Source organism: Nannobrachium achirus, assembly GCF_963921795.1.
Source record: "Nannobrachium achirus genome assembly, chromosome: 22".
Taxonomy (NCBI): domain Eukaryota; kingdom Metazoa; phylum Chordata; class Actinopteri; order Myctophiformes; family Myctophidae; genus Nannobrachium; species Nannobrachium achirus.
The window spans coordinates 1,517,114-1,534,769 of record NC_137829.1 but is presented as its reverse complement, the minus strand read 5'-3'; the positions used below and the strand labels follow the sequence as shown (position 1 = coordinate 1,534,769).

The following is a 17,656-nucleotide window of genomic DNA, read 5'->3' as shown; positions in this document are numbered from 1 at the left end:
CTGTCCAGGCCGGCCATTAGGAAGAAATTAAAAATAAAATGTCGGCCTTCGTTCCATGTTGGGGGCTGGGCGGCCAACAAAGTAAATCGTCACTGTCGGACAGAAACCTCGTATCTCCAAGTTTCAAATGTATTAATTTTTTCGCAAAGCAAAGCCCTGCTTCATCATAAAAGTAGTGAAAACAGCAGGTCTACAAGCACACAACGCCTCGCACTGTAGATCGGCTGTTTTCATTCACTAGTTTAAATCATTTTTTAAATGATAAATACAAAACAAACGGTTTTGGACATACAAGGTTTCCACCTGACAACGACGAAATATAACTCATGTACAGTAATTGGCCCACTGGCTTGTCACTTGTCATGATCTGAAATGGCAAATCTTTGAGTAGCAGCAGCGCTATAGAGAGAGATCTCTCTCTATAGCGCGCAATGAGGGCCTCTCCAACTCTTTTTCCCGGGCTGAATCAGGGGCCCAGCACGTCTCTGATGTAGTGTATAGTGTGTGTGGATGATACTTGTTGTGGGATAGAGATATGATGTGTCTTCTACCCCCCCGCGCGCCTCTGCTATCCTGGCGCAGCGGGGAACCCAACAAATCAATGCAAATGTTAGACTTGTAGAGTCTTTCAAGCTGAAGTCAATAAAAGCTGCAGGCATCCGGTAAATAAAGAGATTTGAGAAAAAAAATAGCATTTGTCCAAAAGTCAAAAGAAATGATTGCACTGTGGTAGGAGATGGGAGTGGAAACGGCAGGGCCTTAATTATGTTTTGCAGAGGCTATGAACTCGTACGGCCGTCATGGTGTTCAGGAAATTGTCAAAAGCCTGATTTATGCTAGCCTAGTCTGGGATCACTTCACTTTTCGGGTTTGTAACCGGTCTGGAGCGGAAACCACAAAACGTCATGTTGTAGTACTCAAAGGACTACAATTTGCCGGAAAGATCAAACCGGATTCAGTTTTAACCCAAAATTGTCCCCTGCGCTCAAGGACATACTTTTAGGGCCTACCTAATAAACTCCTTAATGAGGACTAGTTTTGCTTTTGAAAAATTCGTTTGGTATGTGTATCTTTTAGTCCAACTTTTAGTGACTGGCAGGACTACACTAGGCTACTCAAGCATTTTAATAGGGATTGGGGAAACAAACGGAGGGAACCAAATCAAAGCGACGCCGCTTCTTCTAGTGGTTTCCGCGCTTTAGGCGGAAACCAAACAGCCTGTTGTGAACGAACACCAGGCTTTCCCCCAGAAAGCCTGGTAGGCAAGGTTAATGCTAGCCTCGCGTAGCCAGGCTTACTCATCTGCGAAGAGAAAAACCTGGTGACAATATCAGGCAGAGACTGCTCAACTTACGCCATGAGAATTTCAACGGAAGACTACAGCGCATGACGTAACTTCCGTTAAACACAGCACCTCCGCCACGTCCGCTAGAACCAACCGGAAGTCATATTGTGGCCAGGGTGGATTTATGCTCCTTTGTGTATGACGGTGTGCTGGTTGTACGCAGTGGTGAAAAAAAAGTACTCAAAATCAAGTATCAATACCATCCGCAATGTACTATAGATGTCCAGTCTACAAAGTTTTTTTTATTTATTCTTTTATTTTTTCACTTAACTGTAGTGGAGTAAAAGTACAATATGGAATACTCAAGTACAATATCTAAAAATTGTACTTAGTTCAATAGTACAGTACTTAAGAGGGGTATACAAGGCTTAAATAAATATCCCTCTAAGGTACATTGTGAACAGATAAAAACGGATTAGATAAATCATGTGATTAATCACGATTAAAATATTTAATTGTTGGACAGCACTAGTAAAAAAGTACATTTACTTAACATGGAAGTGGAAAGCTTTCAGAACTGCTACTTCCTGCAGAACAGCTAAAACCATAACCTTTTTTGGAAACAGAGAAAAAGAAACCACCCCGAAAATAGTAGATCTACATTATGAAATACTGTGGTTTTCTGTGTCCAACAGCATCAATATAGTGAACAGTCATCTGGAATCTAAACCCTGTTGCGTGCGTGTGTGTTTCTGGTTGTCAAAGTTGAATAGTGATTCTATGTCATGCTTTAATAATTAGCAGAGTTAGCCAACACAATAATCCTCTGGTGAGATCAATGCGTCGCATCGCAGGCTCAGACACATCAACTTTCCAATTTAGTCAGATCCAATTGGAACAAGATGCAGCAACAAGTCCTGCTCTTAAAACAAAAGAAGACTGATTACCACATTAAGACGACACGGGAGAGAAGAAGAATGATCCGTCCGCAGATGTGTTTTTTTTCCCTTCCTCTTAGGGTTAATCTGAATAATGTAATTGACTGAACGCCTGACTAACTGAACAGTTTAATCAATGGCAGCAACAAACGACCCTACTGGAGCTGTACACAAACTATATATACACACATACCGTATGGCGGTTGTTGGCAGTTTAGCGCCTTTGCTGCGAAGCGCTATCACCCACCCCCGAAAAACAGACGGTTGACTTTGACATGCAGACACGCCACGGTGACAGTTGCCATGCGCGCTGCAGAAAACAAATTAGCGCTGTAATCAAGGAACATCTGCTCCGCCACTCCACCGATGGGGTCAAGGATATGACGGCAACTCCAGGATGGTGATAGATCTGTGCTGGTGGTAGGAGTGGCATTAAAACGGATCTATGTAACCTTTTTGCTACAAAGTTCGCAGTTTACCGTGAGAAACATCACAGCTTTTCCACGTGTAGACGTGTACACTGTGGCACGACCTCACCCTTTAGGGCGAGGTCATTTGTCCACCTGAGGCGTGGTAGGGGTGGATATTGGCAAGAATCTCGCGATGCAATACGTATCACGATACTTGGGTCACGATGCAATAGTATCACGATATATTGTGAATCTTTGCGATACGATACTATTGTGATACTAACGCGATATATCAGCTTTAAAAGCTGAAGACGCTGCTCTAATGTTGTTGTTTTCGTCGTTCGCAGCCATTTTCTCGAGAGACCTCACTCACTGAACCGTGGGAAGGGGAACTAGCTACTATAGTAAACCGACATCTAGAGGCAGCGGAGTGTCAGGACCGGACTTCTACCATTGGTTCCTATGCTTGGGAACGTATTTTATTTTACTCAAAGTATCGCGATACTACGGCCTGAAGTATCGATACAGTATTGGCAAATAAACTAGCGCAATGTATTGCCATATCGATTATATTGCCCACCCCTACGTCTTACTATATACTAGTCGTATATGAATAAAATATATAATTTTGTCCAATCTGTATGGTAGAGTATATTGAAGAGCCTCCTTCAAAACTGCCCTGAAAATTCACCTTTCAGGAGGCCAGAGGCAGAGGTAGTTATAGACAGGTGAGAAGTGATCACCTTACCTTACCCCCACTTTCCCCCACCTACTCTGTACATACAGTTTTTTATACTTGCGATGATATTTGAATGTTTTGTGTTGCTGTTTTATACGGTATGTTGATGAATTGAATACCAAGGACCTCCAGCGGAAACGAGACCGCAAGGGCTTTTTTTGGGGTGTTCCTTTTAGGCAGGGTGTTTGACTGTGCTTGTGCTATACTAAAAAGTTACATATTGCAGCTTTAAATATTCTGCATTACCTGGCAGATTATTATGGTAGTCCATTACATCGGAAGATTGAGACGCACACACCTGTCCCAAGTATCAAAGTGAGATCACTGTATAGAACTCCATGCGTACTGCTATGCTGTAGTAGAAGGAGTTGATTCATTTGGGCGTTGCCTGTCGCCAAACAAACATTTAGTGGCATCACTAATTATTTGGAAAGGTTCACACTCAGCAGAAAGTCTATTTAGTTAGTTTAATAGTCCTATAACGTGCCACTCCTCCACAACAAAAGGTTCTTGGCCATGTCTCCACTCTCCAGCCTTCATCAGTGTGAGGCCAGGCTGCCCGAAACGTTTAGCACGGAGTGGAACGTTATAGACTATTAAATGAAGTAAATAGACTTTTTTTTTGCTGAGCACGCCACACTTTCCTTTTATAGAATCTGGATGTACAGTGCTGCTACAGCGGTGGTTCTCAAACATTTTCATGTCAAGGACCCCCAAATTGACACGTATTAGACTCTGCGGACCCCCATTTGAAAAGATATGCCAGGGACCCCCCATAAGAGAAGGTCTTTACATCTCTAGTGGTGATTTTCAACCATTTTAATTTCAGTGACCCCCAGTTTGACATGCATTAGGTCACGGAATTTATACTGAAAAAACAATGTTAATTTAACTCTGAGTGTACAAATGGAACCAAATGGACCTGTTAGGGTTCATTTGGTTCCATGTACACTCTCTGAGCTACAGACCCATTGGAGTCCATTTGGTTCCTTACTATCATTTAGCTGGGGACCCCCTGGAACTCCCTCAAGGACCCCTTGGGGTCCCCAGACCCCATTTTGAGAACCAATGCACTATAGGACAATGCACGCACCAGGTGCTCCTAGCACAGTGGAATACCCACATTTAAACACATTTAGTATCACTAGTTATTTGGGGCAAATAACTAAGCCTATCTCTTTTACACTATTTGTTGCAGTCAAAAGTGATATTTGTTTCATAAATCATGTTTTGGTGTGAGCATTCGGCACAACTGCCAATCAAAGTGACTGTACTGGCCAATCACAGTGCGTCTTTTCTGGGACTTGGCAAAACACATAACATCTGTTTAGCAGAGTGTGGTGGCACGTGTGGGACAAAAATGGCATGGAAACAAAACATTTGATTGTAAAAAAATGCGTTAAAGCGATAAGCTTAGGGGCACTCTATGCTGTGTGGGCTGCTGGGTTCTGCTGTGGAAACTGGACAACAGGGGCATTTCTGCCAAATAGACCCTATGGACAGTCATTTGGGATCAATATAAGTAGGAAGATTAGATGTTATTTAGTCTGGAGTTGTCCTTTACTATCCATGCTTAGTTTTAGTTTAGCTCGTATTAGGAACAAGATTGAACAAGGTCAGAAAAAAATAACTGATCTACAAGCTCTCTCATCGTGACGATGTTGTGAGCTATATCTTTGAAGGTTTTGAAGGACTAAAACCAAGGATATTTAAAGGAGTAGTTCACCCCCAAAATGACTTTTTTTCTATTGATTAGTCATGCCATGGAGAGATCGAGTTCAATAATATTTTTTGTTTTTTGTCACATTCCTAAGACAAAAATTTGATTCAAGTAAATTTACCCTCATTGATTCCGGATGGGGACCCGTTTCGAAACGGGTCCCCATCCGGAACGAATGGGGGTACTTTTATTGTTATCACATTTTTGTCTTAGGAATGTGACAAAAACTCGCTGAACTACTCCTTTAAGCTCTTATGATTTTACTAAGCTATATTTCATTTTTTCAGCTTTATTTGTTTTTATTCTCATTTCAGTAAAATAAAATCTTTCTTTCAATATCTTTCGTTATTTTGTTTATCGCTTAAAACATCAACGTAGATTATTATTATTATTATTATTTTAATTATTATTCAAGGAGGATATATATAGCCTGGCAAGCCAGTCTGATAATGTGCATTCACTCAGTCGTTCCTTCCCCGTATCAGGAACGCAGTGCACTTGCCAGGCTAGGATATAAGAGCAAAACAACAAGTAGAAAACTGAAGTTCTAATCCTTGCCATGGGGTTGACCAAATAGTTCAAAAAGTCCATTGGATCCTCATAATGGGTGACGAAGCACGCGCCATACATGACATTTCACGTTTCTAATTTATTAGACAAACACCATTGCATAACGGCATGAATTACAACGTTTCTTACGCGTTCAAGAGGACCGCTCTAAGATAACATTTTAAAAAAACAAATCGTCAAACATCAAAACAGATCAAACGACATAACTATCGTGGCGCGGGCGAGATCAAAGACCGTCGTAACTCTCTATCTCTTTCAGCGGCTCTGGTAGAGATCCAGTATGGGAGACACTGATTGGTGCTGGCATTTACAGGCACCAGGAAGAGGCTGTGTGTGCGTTTTAAGGTCAGAAGAAGATGCAGTGTTTTTTACTGCAGCGTTGCCGTACAGTCCAGTGGTGCTCAACCTCTTCGGGATGATAAGGGCCACGCTTCAAAAGTTTACAAAAGTTTGGTTTCTGATCAAATCGATTGATTCTGTTCCGACTCGGATCAATGTAGCTAACATTTTAAGTTCTTCTGTAATGGTATCACTCTTTGATATACAGTAAGGTCTTATATAAAAAATGTTCCGACCATAGGTCGAAAGTTTATTATTATTTATGTTATATTACCATTCAAATCTTTAGTTTTTTGCCCAGTATTTGGGGGCCGACTTGCAATATTCTGCTTCAACAAGGGGTCCTCAGAGTTACCACAGGGGGTCCTCAGAGTTACCACAGGGGGTCCTCAGAGTTACTACAGGGGGTCCTCAGAGTTACTACAGGGGGTTCTCTGAATCTCTGTGTGATAAGACAAGAGGCAAAGAGGTTTGATGTGGAGGGAAAAAAGTACAGAGAGAAAGTATTGCTAGGACTAAGAATTGACCGTTTAAGTGCTTAATATCTCAAAAATACATAATTAACATGAATCCAAAATACACTGATGATACTGAAACTGTCAAACAATGAAGCTATATGAAATCTATGACTTTAATCTGCAACACAATGTTAAACGATATGTAGTGTGGGGGTCTTCATCTCTCTCTCAACTAAGGGGTCCCTGCTTCATCTCTCTCTCAACTAAGGGGTCCCTGCTCCATCTCTCTCTCAACTAAGGGGTCCATGCCTCATCTCTCTCTCAACTAAGGGGTCCATGCTTCATCTCTTTCTCAGCTAAGGGGTCCCTGCTCCATCTCTCTCCCAACTAAGGGGTCCATGCTTTATCTCTCTCTCAACTAACGGGTCCATGCTTCATCTCTCTCTCAACTAAGGGGTCCATGCTCCATCTCTCTCTCAACTAAGGGGTCTATGCTTCATCTCTTTCTCAGCTAAGGGGTCCCTGCAACATCTCTCTCTCTCAGCTAAGGGGTCCCTGCAACATCTCTCTCTCAGCAAAGGGGTCCCTGCTTCATCTTTCTCTCCGCTAAGGGTTCCCAGGTATAGTCGTACAGTGTGAGGGGAACAGAATGCCTGATGACGCCCCGTCGCTGCCTGTGATGCATTGTAGGAAAAAAGAAATAAAAAAATGCCTGAACAGTGTTGTTGTTGTCATAGCCAGCCAGCCAGCCAGCCAAAAAAAGAAAACCTGTGTCCAAGTGCGGCGCGGGGGGAGTTTAGTACACTACTAAATCTTCACTCCGCTCCTGGGCTGAGAGTTATGGCCATCTTTCAGCATGGGCTGAACTTGGCCTTTGTCGTGGAAAAATGACACGTATCCACTGGGGCTGAACGCATTTATAAGACAACGTTTACTGAGAACGTCCAAGCAAGCAGGAAAAAGAGCAACGCGAGCAGGCAGGCCTGACCAGCCCAGAGTCAGTATGTGTCTGCAACACATACTTATAGGTATGCTATGATAATATAACAACAGTGGTTAAGCAGACAGGTTATGTATGAGTATAGAGCAGGGTTTCACCAAAGTGGGTGCCGTGGCACCCCAGGGTGCCATGACACAAGGGTGCATCGGAATACTTTGATAATATTTGGAATTTATCAAAATCAGTTTAACCATTTAGACCCCCTCTATACTTAGTAAGACCTGAGCTGCACTGTACTTGGTGCATTCTTTTTCAGCCTACAGTACACCAAGTCTCTAATATAGCAGATCTACAAGCTCAAAACACGTCACGTTGCCCAGTGAGAAATAGACGTTCATCTATTAGACAAAAATTGGTTTTGAAAGTTTTTTAGACGTCTAAGGTCTAAAAAAATGTCACTGTCAGACCAAACATTTTAGATTAGCGTTTAAACATATATTAGATGTCTAACTGCCTGAAAAATGCTCAGTGGGTGTGAACTTGTAGATTGGCTATTTTTGGTGAATGCCCTCTGCGAGCTTGTAGATCTGCTATTTTTGACATGTAACAACTGTGACTCAAATAGGCTATATTTGCTTCTTGGGGTGTCCCTGATACATATTCTGAGATGGGGGTCGGCGGCCAAATCTATACTATAATTTTGCGAATGTCTGAGTGAGTGAGTGAGTGAGTGTCTGTCTGTCTGTCTGTCTGTCTGTCTGTCTGTCTGTCTGTCTGAAACAGCGTTTCTCCTCGGTGGCTGGAGCAATTGATCTGAAATCGCATCACCATCAGCATATGAAAACACCTGACATAACTGTGAAGGCCGTTTGTCACTTTCACAAATCGTATGCTGTATATTAGCATTTTTATGGTGTATCTACTATCTATTCTGCATCTAGCATGAGGCGCATCTATTCTGCATCTAGCATGAGGCAACATGTTTAACCAGCTCTCTGTGTGTGTGTGTGTGTGTGTGTGTGTGTGTGTGTGTGTGTGTGTGTGTGTGCAGGCAGGCGGGTGTGTGCGCAGGCGGGTGGACGGGTGGGCGGGCGGGCTGGGGGGGGTATCTCTGTAGCCATTAAACGAAACGGGTTTCTTACATTGATGCTCCTACAGTACATCATGCAAGCACCAGTTAAAGTTACTTTCCATCCCTCATATACTGTGTGCACAGTGCACATCCCATAACCCACACACTGCACATCATTTTGGAGCTCATATCTTTGAACGGGTAAGGGCTAGTACATATAATTCTAGAATCGGGTCAAATAATATTCAAAGACTTGCACAAATGTTCACGATTTAAAAATAAATAAATAGAAGATCTACAAGCTGGCAGCGCTGTGAGCTTGTATATCTGCTATTTTTGAGCGGTGCAAACCGCTCCTATATTTCACTTTCGGTTTATCTAGTTAAAACATATTAGCACGGGACGATTCTTTCATTCTTCATCGATTGGCTAGTTTAGTAATTAAACATTAGAATCGACCAATCAGAAACCGTTCTACTCATGGCGACATGTGTTAGCCAAACAGAACAGACCAATCAAATGCTGTGTTGTTCATGTTAATTTAGATCTGTCTTGGCCATTACACTTGCACTTGAGACCGGTTTAAAGTTCATGAAAGGTCCAGGCGTAATGGCCAGGTTGTTTCATATCCTGGACCTCTCCTAAACCTTAACCCATTTAGGCCTAACCTATAGAATATGGATAAATCAGAAATTAGCCTACAAAACAAATATGTTGCTACATATTGTACATGTACTGTAAGCCCCTCCCAAACAGCAAAATGTGTTCCCGGCCTGAATGGGTTGAACACCACACAGGATTCGAAACAGCAACCACGCTACATTACCCTTGCAGGCTATGATTACTGTTTCGAATCCTGTGTGTTGTTGTTCAATCTGCCAGTTTAAAGTTTAGGAAAGATTTGTGCCGGTTTAAAGTTCAGAAAAGGTCCTTCCATTTTCTGTCTGTCTGATCCCCTCTCCGTTCTGCCCTCTGTCTGTTTTGTTTGAGCTCCTGGTCTGGACTGCATATTATTTTTCTCTTCTATTCACTCTTTGACTGCCACCAAGCTGTTAATGGCCAAGCTGTTTGTCTGACCTCCTGTCTGTTCTCCCTCTGTCTCCCTCTTGCTTTATAACCCACAAGAAGCTCTATTTGGCTCTATCTGTTTTCAGACAGCAACATTTAAGAGTTTCTCCTGCATCTCGGCTACTCCAAATGGAGTTTCTGGTGACACATAAATGTGCACATGAATGTGCACGATAAATTGTTATTTGGTCTGGTCAAGGATACTAACAAACCTGGCTGGTATGTTGCGCATAATATACTCCTGATGGTGTAACCGACATAAAAAGTCTGACCAACCACATATCCTGGAACTTTCTGGCGCAAATCTACGACCACCCAAGATTCAAGACAGCGACCACGCTACATTACCCTTGCAGACTATGATTGCTGTTTCGAATCCTGGTTGGTGTTCAATTTGAGCCGGTGTAAAGGTCAGGACACACGAAAACCTTATATAGTCTGAGCAGACCTCCAGACTGACATCATACACAACAAAAAGAATATTGCCATGCATGCCTATCAACACTGATTCGCACAGGCGCCCTTGCAGGAATTAGTTTGCACCGCTCACTTCGCACGGGTGCGATTTTTTAATAGCTAAAGCATAAAATAATGGTTGAAGTGTTTAAAATCTAGAGTGACACGGATTCGGTCAAGCTCTTAATGGCTTAAAATTATTAGTCTCGCGTTAACCTCGCGAGAAAGCTTGGTGTTCGTTCACAACAGGCCGCTTGGTTTCCGCCTAAATTTCCAAAAATAGCACATTTATTGTACGCAGCAAACTAGTGTGACGTGGCTACTTATTGGGGGGGAAAAAAATATCACATGCCCTTGCTGTGTGTACTGAGCAGTCAACTTCCTGGACCCTACTAAAAAGAAATCCTGGCTTACGGATATTCATAAATCATTCGAACATGGGATCGTCATAATTGAGAGCTGCTGTAATGTCACAATGCATCAGCATGAAAACGACCGTTGTTCAAGTCATCATCATCATCGTATAATTGTAACATTATGCCGTGTCAATGTGTTTATTATCCTTCTTCCATGTTTGTGGTTGTGAAAGCACTGCTGAGTCTGTGACTGTGAGTTCAACTAGAAGATGTTAAGTTGCTGTTTGTAGCAAGAGTAAATAAAATGGTGCATTTATACAGCGCCTTTATCCGAGGCGCTTTACAGAGATTGTGCATTACATTCACCCATTCACTCTCACACATTCACACACCGATCTTCTCCCTTCATGCATGGCAATTGACTGGAAAGATGTGTTTTTAAATGACTTTGTCTCCAAGTTCTAGGCTCAGCGGCCTTGCGGTTAAATGGGCGTCCAACTCTGACACTGGGAGGTCAGGGGTTAGATTCCCCGGGCGGGTCATACCAATTAAAGACTATACAAATTGGGACTCAATACCTCCCTGCGGATCCGCTTGGCACTCAGCCAACTTAAGTCCCTGCAACATACTATAGCGTCATGTCCAGGGGATGTACTTGTACATCAAGCTTCCTCACGTTACAGAGAGAGATAGGCTCCCATGCCCTATGGTATGGGCCATAATAAGCCTCTGCAAGGCTTACGTATTACCAGATTAGTTATCAGATTTACTTTTCTCAAAAAGGTAAAAAGCCAATTTAGCTGGAGCCCCCCCTGTCGTAACTCTGAGGACCCCTAGGGCAGTGATTTCTTTTTATTACCAGCTTGCAAAGCTGCTCTATAGACCATCAGCCACCTATAGCTGCCAGCCAGCCACAGCATGCCAAAATCTCTCTTTTTTTTACCAGATATGGCAAATTGCTGGTAAAACAAGTGTGAATGTACAGTATTATTCGATTTTGCGTTACTTTCTACTCAGCATTCTGGGTGACGTCACCACCTCAGCAAGGCTAGTCTACAAGGCAAAAGCTGGTATAACAGGACAGTGTAATTTATGTTTTATTTATTTCAGACTCACCGCAGGACGCCGTCTCGTCGGACATGTCTCCACAGTCGTCGTCCCGGTCACAGCTCCAGGCGCGCGGGATGCAGCGTCCGTTCCCACAGGAGAACTGGCTGGGCTGGCAGGGCTGGGCTGGAGAACGGGACACGAGAAATTATAAGGACGGCATTGGTTCACGCAATGTTCAAAATGTCTAATGTTCAAAGTTCAACGTTCTGTGGCTTTAAAGAGCGGAGCCGTTAACGCCAAGTTTAACTGCATTCCATTTGTTGCAATAAATGGTTAGATCTACTTTCATGTGAGCGTTCCTGACAGAAAGAGGGTTTCCAGGTAATTCAGTCAAGCCAAGCACACACACACACACACACACACACACACACACACACACACACACACACACACACACACACACACACACACACACACACACACACACACACACACACACACACACACACACGTGCACACACACACAAACACTGTGTCAAGGTGCAGGGGGTGTACAGTACACTGTGTCAAGGTGCAGGGGGTGTACAGTACACGTCACCTCTAATGATGGCTACATGAGCGCACCACTCCCAGGTCATCACTCAATCACACATAGAGCACAAAAGGGGTGCGAAGGAAGGCCAACGAAATCTGTTACTTTGTCGCTCAGAAAATGTGTCACTTTACATCTTACACTACTTTAACCATTATTTTATACTTTAACTATTCAATGGACAGGACAGCATGGACAGCATCTACAGCAGTGTTTCTCAACCACTGTGCCAGCCGATCTACAAGCAGCCGATCTACAAGCACACAACGCCTCGCGGTGCGAGGCGTTGTGTGCTTGTAGATCTGCTGTTTTCACTACTGTTGTGTGACAGCCTTGTATGATGAAGCAGGGTTTGCGAAGAAACATACACATTTGAAACTTAGAGATACAAGGTTTCTTCCCGACAGTGACGATATTTACACCCCCGTATTATGTTGGTGTGCCCATGGATTCTTGGGACATGAAAAGTGTGCCCATTAGGAAAAAAGGTTGAGAAACACTGATCTACAGGACAACATGATCTACAGGACAACATGGACAGAACATGCATGGACAGCACGTCCGGTGATCTCAGTCTTGACATGCGTGTGATATGCATGTCAATCTGACAACAGGGCAGCGTTTATCATCCTCCAGCTAATGCTCATTGATTGAACCTCTAAAAGGCTCTAAAGAAACTCCCCTGAGAGGCAGCGTTGCCAGCCTATCCGCCACCACAGCAGTTGCTACAGGAGGCTGGGAGTGTGTGTGTGTGTGTGTGTGTGTGGGGGGGGGGGGGGGGGGGCAGTGATTACAGCATCTTGCTTGGAAGTGAGCTTGGGGTAACGGTGCAGTGAGATCCACTGGACAGCTGGGAGTGTGTGTGTGTGTGTGTGTGTGTGTGTGGGGGGGGGGGGGGGTGGAAGTGAGCTTGGGGTAACGGTGCAGTGAGATCCACTGGACAGCTGCTTGGGGTAACGGTGCAGTGAGATCCACTGGACAGCTGGTAGTGAGCTTGGGGTAACGGTGCAGTGAGATCCACTGGACAGCTGGTAGTGTGCATCTTAAAGAGCTTGGGGTAACGGTGCAGTGAGATCCACTGGACAGCTGGTAGTGTGTGTGTGTGTGTGTGGGGGGGGTAACGGTGCAGTGAGATCCACTGGACAGCTGGTAGTGTGTGTGTGTGTGTGTGGGGGGGGTAACGGTGCAGTGAGATCCACTGGACAGCTGGTAGTGAGCTTAGGGTAACGGTGCAGTGAGATCCACTGGACAGCTGGTAGTGAGCTTGGGGTAACGGTGCAGTGAGATCCACTGGACAGCTGGTAGTGAGCTTGGGGTAACGGTGCAGTGAGATCCACTGGACAGCTGGTAGTGAGCTTGGGGTAACGGTGCAGTGAGATCCACTGGACAGCTGGTAGTGAGCTTGGGGTAACGGTGCAGTGAGATCCACTGGACAGCTGGTAGTGAGCTTGGGGTAACGGTGCAGTGAGATCCACTGGACAGCTGGTAGTGAGCTTGGGGTAACGGTGCAGTGAGATCCACTGGACAGCTGGTAGTGAGCTTGGGGTAACGGTGCAGTGAGATCCACTGGACAGCTGGTAGTGAGCTTGGGGTAACGGTGCAGTGAGATCCACTGGACAGCTGGTAGTGAGCTTGGGGTAACGGTGCAGTGAGATCCACTGGACAGCTGGTAGTGAGCTTGGGGTAACGGTGCAGTGAGATCCACTGGACAGCTGGTAGTGAGCTTGGGGTAACGGTGCAGTGAGATCCACTGGACAGCTGGTAGTGAGCTTGGGGTAACGGTGCAGTGAGATCCACTGGACAGCTGGTAGTGAGCTTGGGGTAACGGTGCAGTGAGATCCACTGGACAGCTGGTAGTGTGCATCTTAAAAAGCAGTGGATCCCAAATAGCCTAGTTCCAGACCCGGAATCGCTAGCCACACCCCTTTAAATTTTTATTTTGGCGATTCAGGGGTCTAGAATTGCTTTCCTCGTTCGAAAATCTGTACGACGAATCGTGAATCAGCGTCTTGTGATCAGCGTGGGTGGGGCTTTCCCAGAACGTATGTGCGTTTCCAAGTAAACAAGCGCCGCCGTACCGTACCGCGCATCGCGTCGCCCGTCGCAGTAATATGCGATCGTATCAATCTTGCTATGAAACACCAGTAGCAGGCATGTTATGTTGTGTTTGATTCCTAGTTTGTAGTGCTCCTATTCTGACTGTTTCTTTGGTTAGCAAGTAGCGCCAGCAATTAACAGGCTAGCCACTAGCCAGCCACACATAACAACACTACGTCATCTGCTTTGCTACTGTTGTGTTGGTCAGATGGTGAACCAATCGCAGAAGACTGCCTCTTTGGCAACGCCCATCCTTGAAATTGCCTTAAATGAGAGCAAGTTCAGACTGAATAATGGAGTGAAACGAAATGTCAATTCAGGCTGAGTGTCAGGCTAGATCCCAAACCTTTCAGGTCGACATCCAAAAGAGAGATTAGACGTTTGCCCGGGACGCAAACACTTTGACGATGGAGTCCACGACACGTATGGTATCGCAGCACCTCAAAGGCCTTAAAAACAAGGCAAACAGCCCAAAACAAACTGATTAGGCTTCTGCTTAACCTTCTCGGGCTCACCTGACCCCTGATCATTTATGTGGGGTGGCTCACGGTAGCTGACAGAGTACAGCATCTTGCAATGGGTCTGGTGTACAAGATACACTACACCACTAAGATACCAATGTACCTGACAAAGTACTCCCAAAACGTCAATGAGGTCCACAATCACAACACCAGAGGCAGCTCCACAAGTCACGTCCAACCCATATTTGGCTCAAAAACGGGGTTGAATTCTTTCTGCCGCAAAGATGTGGAATGACCTACCCCAGGGTTCCCCAATTAGTTTTCCCCAAGGGCCGAATTATGTCTAGGGTACCAAGCCGAGGGCCACAACATTACAGGGGGCGACGAGTGGCGTTACCACTACTCCAGCGACAGTTTTCGTCATTGTCGGGTGAAAATCTTGTATGTCCAAAACCGTTCGTTTTGCATTTATCATTTTAAAAATGATTTAAACTCGTGAAAACAGCCAATCTACAAGATCGGCTGTTTTCACTACTTTCGTGCGACGGCCTAGTATGATTTGCAAAAGAACGTACAAATTTGGAGATACAAGATTTCCACCCGACAACGACGATATACTAGTGTTGTTGCTGCTCTTATACCGCCATTATTACTGGGGTTGGTGTGGGCCAGACAGTTGCCCCCCGCGGGCCGCCTATTGGGGAACTCACTGCCCTAAAGGAGTGTAAATCCCTACCCACCCTTACCACTCTGAAAAATCACTTACAGGTGGCAAAGTTTTCTAATAATTGTACAATAAAATAATCACTTGGAAATACTCCAGTAAAGTAAAACTATGTACTCAAAGGACAACTTCACCACTTTTCAACCTTTCTTCACATAATTGGTCTTCACTAATGTCCATGATAAAATAGCACAATTATTTTCTACTTGTGGGCAGTTCAGAAACCCGTCTGCCAGTGACATCATCGATGGGGAATCCAAGCTAATAGAAACTGCAGGATTTCTATTCCAGAAAAGTAATGGCCTCTCCGAAACCAAACTTTTTTTCGGAAAGGTCCGGTTCAACTATAAAATGACGTCGCTCACGACTTCTGAAAAGCATTACACCGAACTAGAGTTCGGGAAATCTGCACGTCGGAAAGTCGGAACTCTCAGAAGAAAGGTTCGGTTTCGGAGAGTCTATGGACAGGCCTTTCCAATGTTATAATGGAAAACGCAATAATAACATAGATAGATAGATAGATAGATACCTTTATTATCCCAAGGGGGAAATTCAGTTGTCCAGTAGAAGCACAGCAGTATACAGTTATTTACAAAGTTACAGAGACGTAAGAAAAGATAGATAAGAGGGAAAAAACTAAAAAAAAACAAAGACAAGAGCAGTACAGTACCAATAAAGAGAAGGTGCATCAATAGAGGGGGCGAATAATATATAAGTATATATACATAAAGTGTCTTGCAAAAGAGACCATAGCAGTCAATGCTAGTTAGTGCAAACAAGTATCTCACTGTCATTGTTAAATAAAGCAAAAATACTCAGAAACTACCAACACAACCTAATAGTGCAATGTCAAAAATCAGTGCGAAAAAAGAAGAAACTAAGAAGCGTGTCACCGCAAGACGCACATGAGCACTCTTCCTGGACGGTCCTTAGAGGTCAAAGTCAATACAGCAATAGTTCCTTAGAGGTCAAAGTCAATACAGCAATGGTTCCGTCAGTCTAAGTTAGGAAGGGAGACCTTTTCAAGCGTCCGTTATGTGTCTCGTTGTACAGCTTAAGGCAGCCGGTACAAAAGATTTTCCTAATCTCTCACATCTCCGTCCTGGGTAGGTATATACAGTATATCCACCTGTTTCCACAGTAATTTACTGTAGCATTATGTGTGGGACACGTCCGGTAAACTTATAGAGAACAGCTGACATACAAGCTCACGTCGCGTCGCAGATGCGACCGCTGTATATCAACTCGGCTCGCGACGCCGGAACAGCCGTCCACCTTCTTCGTAACGCACAATGGGACAGTGGAAACTTGTGGTTATATATATATATATATATATATATATATATATATATATATAGAGAGAGAGAGAGAGAGAGAGAGATAGAGAGAGGGCTATATAGGCCTATAGCCCTCCTAAGAGAGACAGACCGAGTGTTTTGCTATTTTATTGTGAACTTACTGTGAATTAGTGAGGACCAATTATAGGAAGATAGGTTGAAAAGTGGCGAAGTCTTCCTTTTAGTACAGTACTTGAGTAAATGAACTTGAACCACTACAGTAGTAGCAGACCTTACAGGAGGTTGAGTCTGATACGCTGATCCACTGTAAGTGGTTCTGAACCACTACAGTAGTAGCAGACCTTACAGGAGGTTGAGTCTGATACGCTGATCCACTGTAAGTGGTTCTGAACCACTACAGTAGTAGCAGACCTTACAGGAGGTTGAGTCTGATACGCTGATCCACTGTAAGTGGTTCTGAACCACTACAGTAGTAGCAGACCTTACAGGAGGTTGAGTCTGATACGCTGATCCACTGTAAGTGGTTCTGACATGCACTCACTTTTCAGGGGGGAGTCACGGGGGAGTCGGCCCCTTTGTAGGTGCTAAACCTCTTTGATGTTACAGATCTCACGCAATGAGACTGATCTGAAGAACTGGCTCCTCTGGAGCGGCAGCGTGAGACAGAACAGGGAGGACTGTCTGACAACACAGTCAAAGTCTTTGATCTAAACACATCCATCTGTACGGAAAGGAATTTTTAACAGCAAAAGAAAAAAGAAAAAGAAAGAAAAGTTTAAAAATCAATGGTTTAGTACTTGATTTCGTGTTAAAGGCCTGGATTATTTTTTACATATTGCCTCATAATAAAAGAAAATCAAATAAAATACGACATTTCAAAAGGTTCCTCGAACCTCATCTAACCCCGATTCAAATGTTCTGCTAACTTAATTTAATTTAAAACTGATCTCAGGATAACAGCAGTCTGCTTGAAGCCGGTTCCTGTTCCTGTGTGCTAATGCAACCCAACACAACTTCAAAGCATGGAATGGCTCCTTTTCACAGCAACTTTCGAACAATATTATAAACCCTGTACGTGGCTGA

The 17,656-nt window shown here is 44.0% G+C and overlaps 1 protein-coding gene across 1 annotated transcript in view; it reads right to left on the bottom strand.

Annotated features, from left to right (window-relative positions):
• LOC308308144 (low-density lipoprotein receptor-related protein 1B-like) overlaps positions 1-17,656 on the bottom strand; it is a gene marked incomplete at both ends in the record, with an annotated part of 592,679 nt that overhangs the window by 350,749 nt on the left and 224,274 nt on the right. Inside the window, 1 exon segment of the mRNA XM_080753509.1 lies at positions 11,468-11,584. Within this exon segment, the coding sequence (XP_080609635.1) occupies positions 11,468-11,584 (117 nt within the window).